Here is an 18,981-nt window from a genome sequence, read left to right as displayed (position 1 = left end):
AAGGCAGCCAGTGAAAATAAATGCCGCCAAATAAAGTTTTCCTCTGATAATTATGACCTCTCTATTTTTTTTATTTTTGCACACACACATCAACTTTTAATTAGCTACAAAGCGCCAGCATAAAAATCACTTAAGAGAGCGAATGAGAGTAGGATGCTGTGTAGGTGTAAGTGTAAGCTTTTTCAACACAACTCTCACACACAGTCACCACAGACACACACACTCTGAATCAATACTGAGAGAATTGGAGAGCATACGAGACAGAGAAAAGAGAGAGAGAGACCCACAAAGACCTTTTGAAAATGCCGAAAACCTTAAGAATTTCTGCATTTTGGTTGGTTGTTTATTAACACCTTTCCACTTTTGACTTTCACCGACTTTTTACAGCTTGCGTATCTCTTTATGTCCGCCATTCGAAAAAGTTTTGCTCCAAATGTCAAAAAAAGCGATCGGAAATAGTTTCACACTTTTTGGAAATGTCTACTTCGTTTCAGATTGACTCTATTGTAATTATACCCGTTACTCGTAGAGTAAAAGGGTATACTAGATTCGTTGAAAAGTATGTAACAGGCAGAAGGAAGCGTTTCCGACCATATAAAGTATATATATTCTTGATCAGGATCAATAGCCGAGTCGATTTGGCCATGTCCGTCTGTCCGTCCGTCTGTCCGTCTGTCCGTCTGTCCGTCCGTCTGTCTGTCCGTATGAACGTCGAGATCTCAGGAACTACAAAAGCTAGAAAGTTGAGACTAAGCATACAGACTCCAGGGACATAGACGCAGCGCAAGTTTGTCGAATCATGCTGCCACGCCCACTCTAACGCCCACAAACCGCCCAAAACTGCCACGCCCACACTTTTGAAAAATGTTTTAATATTTTTTCATTTTTGTATTGGTGTTGTAAATTTGTATCGATTTGTCAAAAAACTTTTTGCCACGCCCACTCTAACGCCCACAAACCGCCGAAAGCTGCCCCGCCCACACTTTTGAAAAATGTTTTGATATTTTTTCACTTTTGTATTAGTGTTGTAAATTTCTATCGATTTGCCAAAACACTTTTTGCCACGCCCACTCTAACGCCCACAAACCGCCAAAAACTGTCAGTGTTGAAGACCTCCTTCGCACTTCCACTAGCTAAGTAACGGGTATCAGATAGTCGGGGAACTCGACTATAGCGTTCTCTCTTGTTTGATTTATTTTATATTCTAATTATGAGCCAAAAATATAAACAAATTTTAAATTTAATCTTAAATGGTGCATTTCAAGGTGTCGAGCATTAAGATATATGATTATTTTCTTTAAATATGATTTCAAGACTTGGAAATACGTTTATTTTGGGAAAAAAGTTTCGTAGACCAATTAAGCCGCCTTTTCCACGCCTCCTTGTCCTTTCCTTGCCCCCACCTCTTATCACACACCACTCCTCCCTCTTCTTCTCCTTCCGTTTCGCACCCACACCAAGAAGACTCCAACTACAACATCCCACTCGTGTGAAAAACAAAAACCCACCGAAAAAAGAGATTCGAAAAAACCAACCAAAATCGAAGAAACGAAAACGAAACGAAAAACGTCGCTGCTTTGCTGTAATTTTTCACACCACACACACAGACGCAGATGTTGTCACCTTATCGTGCCTCTCTTTCGCGCAGGAGAGCGAATTAGAGGTTCCATTTTGATTGTGCTCTCCCCTCATCCACTGTGTGCAAGTGTGTATGTGTGTGTGTGCAGTGTGTGTGTTTGTGGTTAAACTTGTCACACAAGCATAAGAGGAAGAAGCAAGTCGCTTGTCGTCTTTTTCTTGCACACAGCAAAGCCGCCATATTGCCGGCTCGCTCTTTGTCTCCTATTTGATTGTGTGCGTGAATGCTTGTGTACGTGAGTACGTGTGACAAAATACATTTGGCTTCTTGGTGTTGGTGACTTGAGCCAGTTGCCTTTTCATTTGCACGCCTCTCGCCATCTGCCATCTCACTTGCACTTCTGATGTTTGCCCTTTACTTTTGGCGACAAGTTTGTCACACAACGTCGGCGTCTCTGCCGCAGTCGCTACTTCGGTCGGCGTCGCTGCCTCTGACGACGTCGACGTCGTTGTTGCTCTTCTGCTTTTTCGCACTTGGAAATTTCACGCTCACCGTTATCCCCTTTCGCAAATCCGAAATCTTTTCATTTACATTTTAGGGACGCATAAAAGCTGCCAAAGCGGCTTACAAGCGTTTAGTTTTGGACAAGTTAAGGTGTGCTCCCCCGCCCAGTGGGGGGTTAAGATTCGATGAGAGGTGGGCTTAGGGTGGCTCCAGCTGGCCAGCGGCGGGTTAAGAGTCGGTAGTACCTCACAGATTCTTACAGTGTGTGTAAATGTGTGTGGAATCACAAGTATTACAGAAGTCGAAAAATTACTTTAAAGACGGCACGTCTTATCCTAACTATCGAGATCTCTATATGTTATGTCTTGAGTTACCACTCTTAACTTAACTACTGAACCAACGCAGCATGTTGCGTAATTTTGAGATTTGTATTGTTTGCACTTCTTTTCGAGCAGTGTCTTTGATTGTCTGGAGGTCATTGTAGGTCAACTTTTGTGCCTTAAAGTGCTTCTCGCAGCCGCTTTATTTTATTCCTGCCTGGGAAATGCCACCCCCATTGGGCAGCCCCATTTATCTCACCACACCGTCCCTACTCCCACCACCCCAACCCCCTCCATCGCCAGCCCTCGACAAACATTTGACCATTGAAGCGCATTTTTCGCTTGCGCGTCATTTGTCAACTTGGCCGCTTCTTTTTTTTTCATTATTTACTCCTTTGCGATTTCGACGCCCCTTGTTACGCCCCTCAGAGGCTGTGGTTTAGTGTGCCTTTTTTTATTTGCTTGCAACTTCTGTTTTTCTGCCAATTTATTTCGCTCGTAATTTGTCGAATTAAGGAATTTATTCATCTAATTGTTTTCTTAAAAAATATAATTGTTTTTAATTTAAGTGTTTTAGTTTTTTGTGTTTATACATATCGTTTACTTATCCGTTCAAGCCCTTTAAAACCTGTTGTCTTAATGTAAAAATGTTGTAAAGATTTTGTTTGCATTATATGCACTTCTTTTGTTTCGGCTGTTCTAATATTCTAAGTTGTATCTTTCTTTAAATACTATCTTTAAACTTTATGTTGTTGTCCTGAAATTAAAATATATTCTCCGATCTATTATTACTTAGTTCAAGTTGGTTTACCTTTAGTTGCATATTAATTGGTGTTTTTTATTTTTTATTTACCACTTTTTCCTGGTGCCTGATTTTTTCTGCCACCCTTCCTCTTCCTTTTCCCTCCGCCTCCGCTCCACTCCCACGCACCCCTGCACCACCCATTCTTCTGCTCCTCTTGCTGTAGTGGTGTCAGCTGCCTTGTTACTTCTAACACGCTGCTTTTGACGCGACGTCGCTGCCGCCGTTGGTTGGTGCCATTTCCCATTACACACACAGATGCACGCACACACAAAGGCGCGCAGGCACTCTCTCGCACACAGATGCACGCACACACCTACACAGCCGTCAACTCAACACTTTTGGTTCGAGTTTTTGGTTTTCTTATTGGAACCCCGCAGTTCACTCATTCTCTCGCTCGCTCTCTCTCACTTGCACACGCCCTCCGCAAAAGAAACTCAACACTCTCGCTCTCTCGCTTGCACCGAGCGCACCCCCATATATGGCCATCCCGTTCGCTCGCCGCCCCAGGCCAGCGGGAGAGAGCGAGAGAGCGCGAGCGGCGAGCGGCGAGCGGCGAGCAGAGCGGAGGCAGCGCAGTCGACGTCGGTTTCGGCGTGTGTGTATTTCCAGTTTCCAGTTTGAATGCGACCGGCGTGTAGTTCGTGTCGTCATCGCCGCTCTGTCGCTTTTGTCGCCTGTCGTTTGTCGCTTTTGTCGTTTGTCGCCCGTCGTCGTTTCTCGTCGTTTGTTGTTTCTCCCTACGTTCGTTGTTCGTTGATCGTCGTGTCGCCATATCCACCTTCTTTATCCAAATCGTCGATTCCCTTTTGTGCTCTTTTTTTTTCGTTCTTCCTTCTTGGTAAAAAAACAAAAACAAGCACAAACCAAACTAAGAAAAACAACAAACAAACAACAGTTACAGTAAGCGGCAAATTAACCAAATTAAAACTTAAAATTGCCAAGTGAATTTGCTAAGCAAAAGAGAAGAGAAAAACAAAACAAGGTTTAAACACTTTCGACGTTTTGCCGTCGCCAAAACAGAAAACGGAAAGGCAAGCACAAGTTCAAAACAAACAAAAAACCAGGAGAACATAAGCCTGATAAAGAACTGAAAACACACAAACTAAAAAGCGTATTTAATAACCATAAACACTACAGACGCAATCTGAAGACCCGAAGCTTAAAATCCAAAAAAAACGGATATTGAAACATTATAGAAAGAAATTGCTGTTTTGTAGCTTAAGTTTTTAATATTTAATGCTTGGTATCATTTACAGAATTAGTTTTCAGAGGTTTCAAAGTAAAAGAAAATTTTATTACTTTAAAAAACTAAAGCCTGTAAAATGGGGACAAATAAGGAAAACCTCAAATATACGTAGGACTTTAAGACCAGAAGAAATTTATAGCATGTAACAAAGATTTAGAAGCAAAATAGGGCTACTCACGCAAATATTTATTTAATCAAATATTTTGAATTGTCATGCTTATCATTTAGACAGAAAAAATCAATTCCCTAGTAAAAACCAACTTTACAAAAAACTTGGTCATATTATTACTGAACCTTTTTTAAAAATTAAACTAAAAAAAACGGTCTTAATCACGATCTCAAAAATCTCAAGCGGAAAAACCAACAATAAATCATATTTATGTTTTTTATAGCAATTAAACAAGAATTTTTTTGAAACAACGACAAGAAGAGAAATAAAGTGTACTAGTGAGTGTCCCAAACAAAAAGCAAGCAAAAAAAAAAACAACAAAAACAAGTACCTGTAGAACAAAAACAAAGTAAAGCCATCTAAAAAATTGAAACTCAAAACTAGAGAGATCCCTTTTTTTGGAGAGATCGCCGTGGGAAACCCTTTCTGCATGACGCACTTGGTTGTTTGAAACGGTTATGTGATGAGATACGACGTCCAGGAGCTGCTACTTCATCAGTCTGCTGAGGATCCATTCGCCAGGTTCGCCAATGGGATGGCATATCATCCATTTCTGCAGCTAACGCAACGACCCACTGACTTCAGCGTTTCCTCGCTGTTGACGGCGGGTAGCAACAATAACAACAACAACAGCAGCAGCAGCAACAACACCAACAGCGGAAACAACAACTCCTGTTCCAACAACACCAATTCAAGCACCAACAATCTCGTGGCCGTTTCACCAACGGGTGGTGGTGCGCAGTTATCGCCGCAGAGCAACCACAGCAGCAGCAACACCACCACCACCAGCAACACCAACAATTCCAGTTCCAACAACAATAATAATAACAATAACACGCATAATAACAACAACAACCACACGAATAACAACAATAACACAAGTCAAAAGCAAGGACACCACTTGAGCACCACCGAAGAAACGCCATCACCCGCTGGCACACCACCGCCCACAATTGTTGGTGTACCGCCGATACCACCGCCCAACAACAACAACAGCAGCAGCAGCAGCAACAACTCAGCTTCAGCCGCCGCCCATCCGTCGCACCACCCAACCGCCGCACACCACTCACCAAGTACGGGTGCCGCCGCACCACCCGCCGGCGCCACAGGCTTGCCACCACCCACACCGCCGCATCACCTGCAACAACAACAACAGCACCCGGCACCACCACCACCCCCGTACTTTCCAGCTGCGGCACTGGCCGCCCTAGCTGGCAGTCCGGCCGGACCGCATCCGGGCCTGTATCCCGGCGGTGGATTGCGCTTCCCGCCGCACCACCCGGGCGCCCATCCGCACGCCCACCACCTGGGCAGCGCCTACACCACCGCCGAGGACGTCGTCCTCGCTTCGGCCGTCGCCCATCAGTTGCATCCAGCGATGCGACCGCTCCGGGCCCTTCAGCCCGAGGACGATGGCGTCGTCGATGATCCCAAGGTCACGCTGGAGGGCAAGGACCTGTGGGAGAAGTTCCACAAGCTGGGGACGGAAATGGTCATCACCAAAAGCGGCAGGTGAGTCTATCTATCAGTAACCACCCGCTGAGTTTTCCGAGGTTCTAAGAACCGGAAAAAGCTAGTGTTTTTATCTATGAATCAAGATCATTCAAGATGATTCAAAAGTTTTTATCTATTAATCAGGATCATTCAAAATGATCCCAAAGTTAGGTTCCCTATAATGCAAAGTAACTGAGTAAAGTTCAAATGTAGATGGATAGAGTGTAATAATCCCAAAATAGAATGTTTAAAATACTCATTTTTGGAATATATTGCGGCCTGTGTCGAGCTTTTGGCAATCGAGGGCACAGATCTGTGGCCAAAGGGCCGAAGGTCAGGTCACAAACACAACCCGGGCAGCAGCCTTGGCCACTTGAGCACGTGTGGCGACGTCTCAAGCTCCGGTTAGCCGTTAAGACCGCTCCCAAGTTCCACGCCCAGTTGAGCTGAAAGTAGGTGAACAGATGCCCCTGTTCTTCCCCTTTTTTCGTTTTTTTTCCTTTTTTTTTTCGTTTTTTTGTATATTTTTCCATTTTTCCAGCAGCATGTCATCAGCGTCAGAAACGCAGACTCTCTCTTACTCGAGAAGATGATAATGATACGATGATGATTATGCGACGACGACGTTGACATTCAAGCTGCGTTGGCGCGTGAAAATGCGTTTTGAGCTTCACACCTACTTGAGAAAGTATTCACTGAGACACACTCACACTCACACTTGCCCGCAGTGAATGGAGTGAGTGTTCAAGTGAGTGCAAGATGTGGCAGCTGTGAATGCATTCAAAAATTCCATAATGTCAGGGTTTTTGGAGGGAAGCTAGCTTCAAATTACACATTTACATAATGTCAAAAAAGTATAAATATTCTGGGACTTACAAAGCGATTGAGTAATTTAATTTTAACGATCTCATAAATCCTATTAGTTTAATGTTGAAAAGCATTAAGCAACTTTAAAATATTAGTGCCAAAATTTATAAAATGTCCTGTACAAATTTATGTTTAGCCATAAACTTGCGTCGAAACTGGTTGTCAGTGCCCTCTTAAATTTCCTTTCCATTTTACGGCAATTCATTTCATAGCCAGCTAAATTCAATTAGCTTCTGTTGCTGTTTTTTAAGCTAAAAATTGCCTGACGCCTCGGTTAAGCCTCTTTGGCCAACGCCTTCTCCGCCTTTTGCCATATATTTAATTTTATGCATTTATACTTATATATATGTGTATAGTTTCCATGCCAGTTTGTCGGCGTGGGCGTGGCAACAACACCAATAGAAAGTGGAAATAAGCGCAAAAATAAAATATTTGCAAATAGTTTTGTGCGCTGAAAGTTGGGAATACGTCTGGCCAGGTGTCTAGGGCCCCTGGCCACGCCCCGAACCGCCCACGCCCCCAACCGCCCACGCCCCCAACCGCCCACGCCCCCATCTGTACGCAAGTAGTTGCATTTTGTTGTTGCTTGTTCGCACTTGGCAAGTACACACAAAAAACCCTAAAACAACAATAAACAAAAAAAAAGAGAAATAAATGCAAGCCACACTCACGAAAAAGTTGCTGAAAATTATATTTTTCGAGCTTAAGTAGAGCGCTTGGTGTTCCTGGCCATATCCTTAAGCTCATTAGCAGTTTGGCGATTTGAAGTGTGAAACTAAACCAAGTGGCCCAGCCAACTACAATCCCCCACAAAAATAAAATGAAGCAAGAAAAAACAAGCCAACCATGCTTCTTCACTTCACTTTGCAAGTCGTTACAAAATATGTGCACTCGGAGAAATAAAGATTTATGGACTGATTTTCTTTGCAGTCGTATTATAGCAGAACTGAGTATTAAACTTATTGAATGAATTAAATGAATTAAACTAATGAATAATATTATATCATATGCATTAGATTGACAGCGTGGCATAGCCAAATGCTGTTTTTTCTCCGTGCTCCCGAGTTCATGACCCTGCAAGAGGGGAGAGCCGGGGGCTTGCCCCAAAGTGTGGCATGCAATTGTTGTAAAAGGGGGGGTGGTGGGGCGGCCGTGGATGAGGAATGGGAGGAAGTGAGATGGGCAGAGAAGGGGAGCCCCGAGTGGCTTGTAAAAGTTTTAAGTACTTGTACCTAGCACACATATGGAGATTATGCCAGTGTGTAAGTTGCAACTTTTTTGCACGCCACACACACAGACGATATTTTCGTTGCTGTTATTGTTGTTTTTAGCATTTTTGCTGTTGCATGCTTGCGAGACGTGCGAAAAAAAGCAACAACCAAATGGCAAAACAGCAAACAGAATTATTGTTGCCGCTTCTGTTGCCGTTGCCCCATCATCATCAATGTCAAAATTATTGTTTTTCCGGCCGCACAAACCCCCCCGCTGGAAAACACCACCCCCCTTTTTCGCCTCTTCATGTGAGTGCCACTTGAATGTTTTGCGAGTGGATTTGCATTCACTTGGCTCGATTCAATCGGTTTTTGTGCCGGATTTTTTTTGTAGCCCATTTCGATTTCAATTCGTTGATGCAATGATTTGTAGGCTTGTGGCTTTAGTTTTTCATTCACAAAAGTTTGACAGCTTCTTCAGAATGACTTGTTTTCCAAATTCTCAGTGTGCTTCTACCGTTTACAGTTTACATCCTGCAAGTAAAACCATTCCACTTCACTTACTTAACAGCTAAAATTAAATTTCACTGCTGCTCCGCCTCGTCTTCAATATTTTTCGCCCTTTTTCTCAATTTGTCGCTGGGAATTAAGTTGCTAAAGCAAATAGCGTGAAATCTTTCTTCGTTTTGCTATTTGCTGCTTGTTGCTGTGACTTATCAATTAATTGAAATTGCTGTCTAAGCGCAAATAAATAAAGTCTCCCCTCGTTTGCCACACCCCGTGAACATTTGGCGACACTTTCAGTGGCGAAAAGTCAAGGAAATACGATTTGAAAAATAGGGAAAGCATTGAAAGAAAAAAACCTATACAAAATGTCAGAAATTATCAAATGTTAACCCCAAGTGTGAGCCAAATAGAAAAACGCAAAAAAAAATATTACATATGGAACATAGTGCAAGATTGCTTTGATTTCGCCAGTTTCTAGCTAATTGAAAGCGGCAATTTCCTTCTGAAACCCCCATCTATAAAACGAGTTTCAATCATCGCAAACGAAAATTGTAAAATGTTGTGGATATGATTAGAAAATATGAAGATGACTTGTCTTTTGGTACCCCATTCATAGTTTCTAATTGATGTCGGGGGCTTTGTGACAAGCATGCGATAGTGTGACAGACAAAAATATTTAATGACACGCCACAGGACACCAAGTCTTGTTTCGGGTTCAGGGGTCAGACCCTGGGCAACCGCCTGTCAAAGTTCACTTGTTTAATTTTCATAAATAAAAATTTTCCATATCCTCCATAATTTCTGGGTCTGTTGGTCCCCGTGATCCTTCGATTCCTTCCGTTTTTGGTTTTGGGTAAAAATTCAGCTGACGGCGACAAAACGCAATCAAAGTGCACTGGCCTGCCCCGCTCACCAACGCCCACCTCCTCGAAGCCGTAGGCTCAATTAAATAGGCGTGTCCACCTTCTAGTTTTTTATTTTCCCATTTTTTTTTTTTCGTATGTATTTCCCCAAGCTTTCCTCCACAAAGTCATTAGCGGGCGGGGGAAAAGGGGTCATTTGGGGGTTGAGGGCGAAATTTTGTTATAGTGTACAACCCTCGAAGAGCCAAACAAATCCCACCTACAGTCCCCCATTTTCCCTGCTTTGCCATCTTGGAAACGTTTTTCATAATTGTGTTAAAATTGTCGTCCTGCAAAAGGGGGCAGGAAAAATTATCGATGTGCTAAGTTGACAAATACGTGAAGGTGAAGGGGGTTACGAAAAATGACCCTTCTAAATTACACTTAATTTGCTTAGTAACTTGGAAATTTCTTCGGTTCTACGCTGTAATTTTCCTTTCTCCTATTTGGGCAAAAGGGCCTTCTTCCAGTGCCCATACGAAATTCACTTGACAGTTTTCAGTTCGATAAAAAATGCATAATAATTGGCATAGCGATAGATTGACCCTCCATATGTATGGTGGATATATATCCTTTGGGTTTCGCTCGACTCTTGGAAAATTCATAAGTCCATTGGATAATTTGCACGTAATTTGATTTCAAATTGATTTCTCCGGCTTGCCGTGCAGAGCTTATGGAAAATTGGTGGGATCCCACAGATAACTGCACACATCGTGTGCGTGTATTACAACCAGTAATTATTTACAAAAAATTTGTTCATTTAGCCACTGTGCAATTTACACTCTTCTTTGTAACGAAAGATACGCATATTGCTATAGGACAACCCAGGATGCAATTTAAACACTCCAAACAAATATTTTTACCTATAGGCGACTGTAAATTACATAAAATAAAACCAGTTTGGCCCAAACTACAATCCACACCACCCAAAAACTGAAAGCCGAAATCCAAATACGAACACGACGCTGCTTAAATTACAATAAAAATGTCATAAAAAAATCTTAACAAATTAAAAAGCGACAGGCATTGGAGAAAAAGAGAGGCAGCAAAGCATTTAAGTGGCGCATTTTTGTGGCTGTTAATTTAAATTGCATTTACGCCTACTTTAAATGAAATGAAAATTAATTTGAGGAACACCAAAATTTCAGTATTATTTTTTTCTTGTTTGGTTCGGCTAATTAAGTAAGCGCTTCCGTCGCCGGTAAAAATCCAAGTTTCCCCTCAACAAAAAAAGAAAATAATAAATAAATAAAGCGCCCACGCAGCGGAAGTTGCAAGTTGGAAATTGAAGCGCGGCTAGCGGTTTTCCTAACTTGGCTTAATGACGTTTGAGTTTTTGGTCAGAGAACCGCAACCAGCCGAAAATTGATGGTAACAAAATGCCGCTAAATGGTTTCGGTCTTAATCGAGAGAGAATTCAGCTGTTTACACGCTCCGCTTGGCTAATGAGACGTCAGTTTTGGTGGGCAACTGATAAGCCTAATGGGTGATTATCACATTTAAGGAGGAGGAGGTGTTCAGAATGGTGCAATAACTCTGCAACTCTGAAACGAAAGAAGCGATTAGAATGCAACAGCGGAACTATGGAATGAAACACCAAGAAAGTCTTCAGGTCGCAAAGGAAACCTCATCATGAAGGGGAACCCCGGAATTGGTACATATTTCGAACCCCAATCGCTCGACAACCATGAGCAACGCCTGGAATTCGAAACAGCCCGTTTTGAACTGCATGGAATGGAATATTTAAAACGCATTTGCGCTGGCTTCCAACTTTTTTCTCCGTCTGATATTCCCTTTTCTTCACGGACAACTTGGAAATGCACAAAGCGAACAAGGCAAAATATGACAACCAACAACGACAGCAACAACCCAAAAGATGACGATGATGACGTCCTTTATAATGAACAACATGAGTTCAGAAGAACCCAAAAAGAAGAAAGAAAAGAAAATAAATATAAAAAAACCGAACAAAAAAGCGAAAACAGCGAGCAAAAACAAAAACCAAAAAAAAAAAAATCGCACAAAGAATGGGGCAAGATACAAAAAAAAAAACAAAAAATAAAGGGAATCCCAACAACAACCTTAAGACAGAATGCCAGGCGAGTGAGCAAGGAGAGTGCAAGTGCAAGTGAGATGGCCTACGTGGTCAGAAAGAGACAACGTTAGCGAGGACGAAGACGGCGTCTTTTTGGCGCCAGAAAAATAACGACAATGCCTGACGAATGTGCGTGGAGTGGTGGTGGAGTCCGCTCGAAAATCGGGTCGGCAAAGGGGGAGGGGATCGACGACGGCGGGGCTCAAATATATAGCATTAAAGATCGATGATTTTGGCAGACTTTTGAAGTCCCAGTCTGCGAAAAATTCGAGCAAACAAAATTGTAGCCAAAAGACATGCTAAATTGTCATACATCTTATAAGCTGAATTGTATAATATTAGCTGATCTCATAAATCGATTTGTTTATCGACATTTTTGGTGGTAATCTGTGGAGCTAATATCTTGGCGGCTGCTGTTTTTTCATCAGTCGGTTTGTGTGGGACTGAGAACAATGCATTCAAGTTGTTAGCTGGACATGTGTTTGGCATTGGCGCTCAATGAGTACAAAAAAAAGAAAAAAAAACAGAAAAGGCAGAAAAAGCTGGAAAAAGCCTCTCCCAAAAAAGCAGAGAAAGTGATCGAGCAGACGACAAACAAGAAGAAGAAAAAGAAGAGGCTGCAGCGACAACAGCAACAAAAAAGAAGAAGCAACAGCGAAGACTAAAAGAAATGTCAAAAACAATGAGAACGGTCGAATGAATTTGACAAACATTTCCTAGATGTGCGATGGCAGATCAAAGGAAATCAGCCGGCAGAGCGGCAGCAGCAACAATATCAACGACAGTCTGTAGCCATCTCACTTGCACTCACCGTGCGGCAGAGTAGTCAAATTAGCTGTCTCTTTCACAGAAAACAAAAAATACATACATCCTTTGATTGTCGATCGCTTGCTTAATATTAATTATAAGCTTGTGGTTACTTTTTATTATTTTTTTAAATATCTAAAATAAATATATATTTTATTGAGCTTTAATAATTTTTTAGATACATAAATGTTTTGGTTTTAAAATATATTTTTCATTATTTCCTAAAAGTTTTTATTCTAAATTATTAAATTATTTTTAAAATTCCAACTTTTTTGTTCGCCCATGTGTTACTATTTTTTTACCCTTTTCGGTATGCATTTGTCCTCGTGGCAAATTCACGCGTTCGAGGCGAATCCGGCTTGGCTTTTAGCATTAGTTTACACTTGATTAGAACGCTAATTGGCAAAAAAAAACAAGAAAAAAACAAAAACGAATGATATAGAGCAACACGATGGCAAAAAGGACGCTCACTGAGCTGGGAAATTTTCGCGGAAATGTGGCAGGCAGCTAAGCTGGTCCCCAAATCCTTTTGATCTATGCGATATACCTGAACCTGATCTTATCTACGAGTGGTGGAGAGAGCGGGTTTGATGGTATTTCAATTTTCCAGAAATTAGAAGTATCGTTTTCAAAAGGATGGACCATCGTCGTTACTCCATTCATGTTGGCCAAAAGTTGTGGGTTTCTTTAGGCGCCGTAGTCTTGCCAAATGTTCCAATGTCCAAAAATTTGCATTATGACTGTCAAAATATTCAAGCAAATAAATGTTCAAGAACTTGCATTATTTTCCTGACCCTTATCAAATTGCCCCGGAGTTATGTGCAAAGCAAATGACTTAACTCGTTTGAATTAGCTGCCCAGAAGAAATACATTTCTAAAAATGGAAATGTTTAAATGTCAGATTCAGGAGTTTTAGTTTAAAGCCATCCTTCTTATGCCTTCTGATGGTAGCTCGTCTTCTTTCCCCCCATCCCCCATGTTCTTGCTCCTATATGTTTGTACATATATTCTGGTCTGCCGAAGTTTTCTGAGGCTCAGGCGACGCTTTATGAATTTTAAGTGGCAAAAATTGACGAGTTGCTTTGGTTTTATTTTTTCTTTATTATTATTATTGCTGCTATGCACATGTCTATGTATGTGTGCATATTTATTTAATATTTTCTGGGCTGAAAAATTATACAAATTGTATGGGGCATTTGGTGCGTTTTAACTGCTCTGCGTGTTCTGTTTGCCTGATTAAGCTGCCAAACAAAATCCGAATCAGAGAATTAAACTGAAACAGAAAAGAACAAACATCGACACAAAATACAGCTACGTTTTTGGTAACACACACGAATTTATGTTGCCACTTGATTTTTATGAATAAAAATTCTTCTTATTTCGGTTTCGGTTTTCTGGGAAAATAAAAATCAAATTTATGTAGCACCTACGACATGGACTCCGTCTCCCCCTTCCAGTTTTTCCTGTCGTGCGTTTTCCACGAGGGAAAATTAACACGAAGCCAAAAGGCAATTACGCACGCACATCTACCATCTACAGAGTGGATAGCGTTGGAGGTTGGGGTTCCACTGTTCTTGCTCGAAATACAGTGGGCACTTGCAGGTGGATGGGCCAATGGGGTGCAGCTATCACCAACGCACTCTTGTTGCACTCAATACAAGCATTTTCTTATTCAATCAGATTGATAAGCTTAATATGCTTTAAAGCATTCAGGCAAAAGTTCTTTTAAACGGGCAGTATATAATATGTCAGCAACTTTGTGATACTATGTATAATTACAACTATATGAATGGGAAAATAAGTTTCAACAAATTGGTTCAACAATTACACCAACGACTGCAAAAGCACGAACTCATATAGCCAAACAGGAAACTATGCCAAAGAATAAAATGCCGAAAACTCCTTCACCACCACTTACACCAACGAACAACTATGAACTGATATAGAGTACAGGAAACCAGCTAAAGAACATAGCTTTTTGCATTCGACTTGCTATCTCTGTCTGTGCATCTCGCTGACTCTTTTGCACCTCCCACCGCTGTTTTGTGTGTGTGCAGTCAATTAACGGCAAACAAAAGTTTTGCAGTCTGTGCTGCGTTTTGCCCGACTTCTCCACTCCCCCACACTTTTCAACCCACTTCATCTAGTGGGTGACGAAAAAGAGGAGGTTTACATATACATATATACATATATATATAATTTCACAGCAGCACCAAAACTTTTTTGCTTTATGCCTTACATATGTATGGTGTTGTTTTGCTTTTATATTTTTTTGTACGTTGTTTTGCTTTTTGTTGTTTGTCTGCCTGCATCGCGTTAATTGAGTGTGAAATTGGGCTTTTGTTGTTGTTGATTTTAATTGTTAAGCAACAAAGGCGCGAAATATGTTTTAGCTGTTTTGGCTTTTAATTAAGCTGCCAGCCCGAAAAAAGTTGCGCGAAAAACGTAAGAAAAAATCGCCAAAGTGAGGCAAAAATAAAAAAATGTAAGAAGCAGCAGATTGCGTGCAAGTGGCAGTAAAAAGTGTTGATTTCATTAAAAGCAATTGCAGCCACAAAGTCAAAGTCGCACTCTCCATCTCTTTCTGTCGTTTAGTCCGCTCTGGTTTAAAAATATATTATTTTCTTCATTTCTGTTTTTTTTTTACCTTTTGTGAGATCGTGTGTTGACTGCATTTAATTGTTGTTTTGCACATGCTTTTGACGGCGACGACGACGTTGGCGTCGCTGCTCACGCTCGTTGTCACTTGAGTTAACAACTCGATTACACGCTCTGCCTCTGCCAGCGTCGCAGCCGACGTTGCTGTCATCGCCGCCGGCCATGTGCAATTTTTTGAATTATTAATGAATCTCAGCAACGGCCGCAATAAAACAACAGAGAAGCCAGCAAGAACGAAACCAAGTTGAAGCTCCCAACTTAACCATACCCTGCACTCCTTGTTTGGTCTTTTTATGCTATCAAAGCATGCTTCTGCGACTTCTGGCACAAACAATCATTATTGTTAGATTCCACAATCTTCAAACCAAGAATTTTTAGAGGTTCGCCTAGGGAGCCTGCTAGCGTGTATTGCCATGTCAAAAAGCCAAAGTAAAGTTTTCGACTGCATATGTCCATACCAAATTTCACATCCCCACCTAGTTCCCAAGACCTCCGGTATCGGAAGTCCCCATCAATCGTTACAGGGTATGAAAACGGCAGCAGAGAAAGAGCATGAATAAAGCAAAGCAAGTGGTGTGTAAGGCAGCCGGATCGTGTTAATAAAAAACAATTAATATTAAGTGTATGTTTAGTGCGGCTCTTGACGCTGTTGCTCTTGCTGTTATTGTTGCTCCTGTTGTTGCTGCTGTTGCACTCGTTGATTATTTGTACTATTAACGCGTTGTCGGCAGAACTCGTTATCTGCCGTCTCCCTCTCGTCGCGTGTAATTACTTTTAGTTGGTCATAATTTGTCAATAGCTATTTTGTTGCACTGCCAATTGCCAGGCAGTCGTCAGCAGTCAGCAGTCAACGACAATCGCAATCCCCCCAGCAACAACAAAAAACCAATGCAACGGAAGTGCAAGTGTGCAATCGTGTGTGGAGAAAGAAAGAGAAAAAAGACAAACACGGTGAAATATAGAATGAAGGAGGGAGGGGATATAACAGAAAGTGGAACAAGTTAGGTGACAGGCAGAAACAACTTGGCCAGATCCAAACTGTGATTGACAACCGTCAATTGCGGGAATTCACATCGCCGATGGAATTCCATTACTCGCCGCTCGTTATTCGCTACTCGTTTTCATTTTAACGGTACAATTAAAGAATATACTCGTAGTGCGAAGATAGTTGCCAAGCTTATTGTGCTGAAAATCACACTCGCAACTATTCCTTTACTACTCGCTGCTCTACAATTTACTTAATTACTGAATGAATTATGATGAACTAAGTCGAGAGGAGAGAAGAGTTGATTTTTTGAAATTTGCACTCGTTACTTAGCAAGAGGACTTGGCTTCACAGTACGGGTTAATTAGCATAATTGAGATAACTCGATGGCCGACCCGAACGCACACAATAGTAGGTATAGTAGGTAATCCCCATTTAGTTAAACCCCGGTCCCTCCGGGCTTTTCTCCCTCTTCCGGTTCTCTTCGCTCTTATTCTCGGCCCACTGGTCAAATCCCTCTCTCTTTCTCTCAACCTGTTCCCGCTTCCCTGCGCGGGCGCCTGATCAAATTTGAGCGAGCAAAATAGCACGGACGGGGAAGACAAAGGGAGGCGGAAGAAGATGGGTATGGGCAGGGCCCAGAAAGGGGGAGAAGGTCAGCTGCCTGGAGGGATCTGATCGCAACCCTCGGGGGTTTGTTTTTGTCTTTCGTTGTTTGATCCGTACCTATAGCGCCAGGTAAGCCACATCCTCTGTCCTATTTTCTCGGATCTCATCCTGATTCCACCACTCATCTCTCTTAGCTTCTCCCCGTTTGGCTTTGTTTGTTTTTCGGTCCTTTTCGGTTTCTTGGTTCTCCCTTCACGTCTTCTTCATATGGCCACTTGTCCAGTGTCGTTTGTATCTGCATTTTATTATCATCAAAGGCCGCTGGGCTTTTTGGCTTCCTCCTCTTCCCTGTGCCCTTTGCCGATCCTTGTATTTGGCCCTTCATCTAACTAAGTAGAATCCCCTTCTTTTGAGTCTTATAGATGTCACCTGGTTTTTTTGAGTGCCGTAGTATTAGTTATCACTTCCGATTTCTGGTAGAATGCTTTTGGTTTGATAAATAATGATTTTATGAGTTCACTCTTTATCGCTGTTAAGCTCAGCTTAAGTTTTTAATTTTTTTGGGTAAGTTTTCCTGGGGAGTGGTCACCTCTATCTGGTCATCTACTTCTCAACTATCTCGCTGGATCCCCTCTCTTCGGGTTGCGCCCCTGGCTTCTCAAGGAGCGGAGGCCCATTGGCAAAAGGTAAACAGACCACAAATTGGACAGTGGAACACATGTTTGGCGCGTTAAATGCTCGAGCGTGTTATTTATAACGTTTTTTATGCGCTCAACAGCTTTGCAGCCGGGCCAACCAATTGCTCTCTCTTCGCCTTCGCCGTCGTCTTCCTCTTCCTCACTGTCTTCAGTCTTCCTGGTCCGTCTTCTTGGTGCTGAGCCATGCGGTGGTGTTGTTGTTCTTGTTAAGACGCGTGTACCCAGTTGCCCCTCGTGTTTTGGCCAGTTGCTGCCGTTGTTGTTTGGTCAACACCTTTTGTAGACTCTGACTCCGGGAAAAAACGAAAAAGAATCCCCCCGCCGTCTCCGTTTCTGTGGTGAAGAAAGGGGCTCCGAAAAAACCAAGAGCAAACATGGAAAAAAAACGGCAGCAGTTGTAAGTTTCTGTTTGTTCTTCGTCGTGTTTCGTGCGACCGCAAAAATGTGCGTATGGCCATCGTCCCTTTTTTGGCCTTATGACAGCCATCGGTCATCGGGGTCTCAACGAGTCCTTGAGCACAACTGACACACACAGCACACGCAATGTCCTACGGAGCGCCACCAAAAACCAAAAGAATTCCCATTCTGGATCAAGATCGGTATCTCAGAAAGACAGTTAAGGCGTCTCAACTGGATGAAAGTCACGAAGAGCGAAAAAGGGTTTTATATAAGGGAGCTGGTAATATATGTAGTTGGTTAGAAATATTAGATCGAGATGGGCCGCCAAAACCATTCAACAATCTGCACACGCTCCTTCAGTAAATATGATTTTGTGGCAAAGCCAGCTGTCTTCAGCTGTGCAGTGCAACATGCTACCAAATCAGCCCCAACAAGCCCCAAGCAACAGGAGATTCTGCTGCAGCAGAAAGCAAAAGAATCGCACGGTTTCGAGGAGAAACCCAACAGGAGGAGAATTCAACAGGTGAACACAGTAGATCTCTCTGCCAAGATTCTTCCCCCGGGGTTCTTTATATTTCCTATATTACTTCTTTTTTTGGGTCTTATCAGGGGAGGATTGCGAGGAGGTTTCTGCGAATCGTGTTGATTTGATTTATTTAAAACCAACAGAACAAAACGCACAGGCAGGCAACGAGAGAGAATGCGAATTTATCGCTGTTCGATCACAAATAAGAATTATATAAACATGCGTTTGGAACCTCATTGCACACCACCCATGAATGGGAATGGGTCCCTCTCTTCTTATTTTTTATTTTTTGTAGTTTGTGTTTTTCTTCTGTGGGCTGAAACAAGTTGCAGTATGTTGTCCGTCTTCATCATGATGAAGATTATGATGATGGGGCTCGGAGTTCGCCGTGTGTGGGACACATTAGAATCCGGTCCTTGGGCTGTCCTGTCTCTCAACCGCATGTCGGTTATGTTAACAACATTTAAACGCAGCTCGTTTAGAATCTGAATCTTTCCCATTGAGAAACTGGAAACTGGAACTGGGCACTGGGAACACGGAGCACTGAAGGCTGGAGCCTGGAGCCCGTGGAACGTGGAACCTCGAGCCTAGGCTCGTTAT

General features: G+C 42.3%; 1 protein-coding gene across 7 annotated transcripts in view; it reads left to right on the top strand.

The window, feature by feature from the left end:
• The first annotated feature begins 3,235 nt into the window (after positions 1-3,235).
• Positions 3,236-18,981, top strand: part of LOC6524238 (optomotor-blind protein) — a 58,478-nt gene continuing 42,732 nt past the window's right edge. For 2 of the 7 annotated variants that reach the window (XM_039370664.2, XM_039370660.2), the window contains exon 1: positions 3,236-6,135. In XM_039370664.2, coding sequence (XP_039226598.1) covers positions 5,087-6,135 — 1,049 coding nt within the window. In that variant the 5' untranslated portion in view covers positions 3,236-5,086. The remainder of the gene's footprint in view (positions 6,136-18,981) is intronic. The other 5 variants (XM_039370657.2, XM_039370662.2, XM_039370669.2 and 2 more) reach the window with 5 other exon arrangements.

The sequence above is a fragment of the Drosophila yakuba genome, chromosome X (assembly GCF_016746365.2).
Source record: "Drosophila yakuba strain Tai18E2 chromosome X, Prin_Dyak_Tai18E2_2.1, whole genome shotgun sequence".
NCBI classification, from domain to species: domain Eukaryota; kingdom Metazoa; phylum Arthropoda; class Insecta; order Diptera; family Drosophilidae; genus Drosophila; species Drosophila yakuba.
The sequence above is the reverse complement of the archived record's forward strand: the minus strand, read 5'-3'. Positions and strand labels throughout refer to the sequence as shown.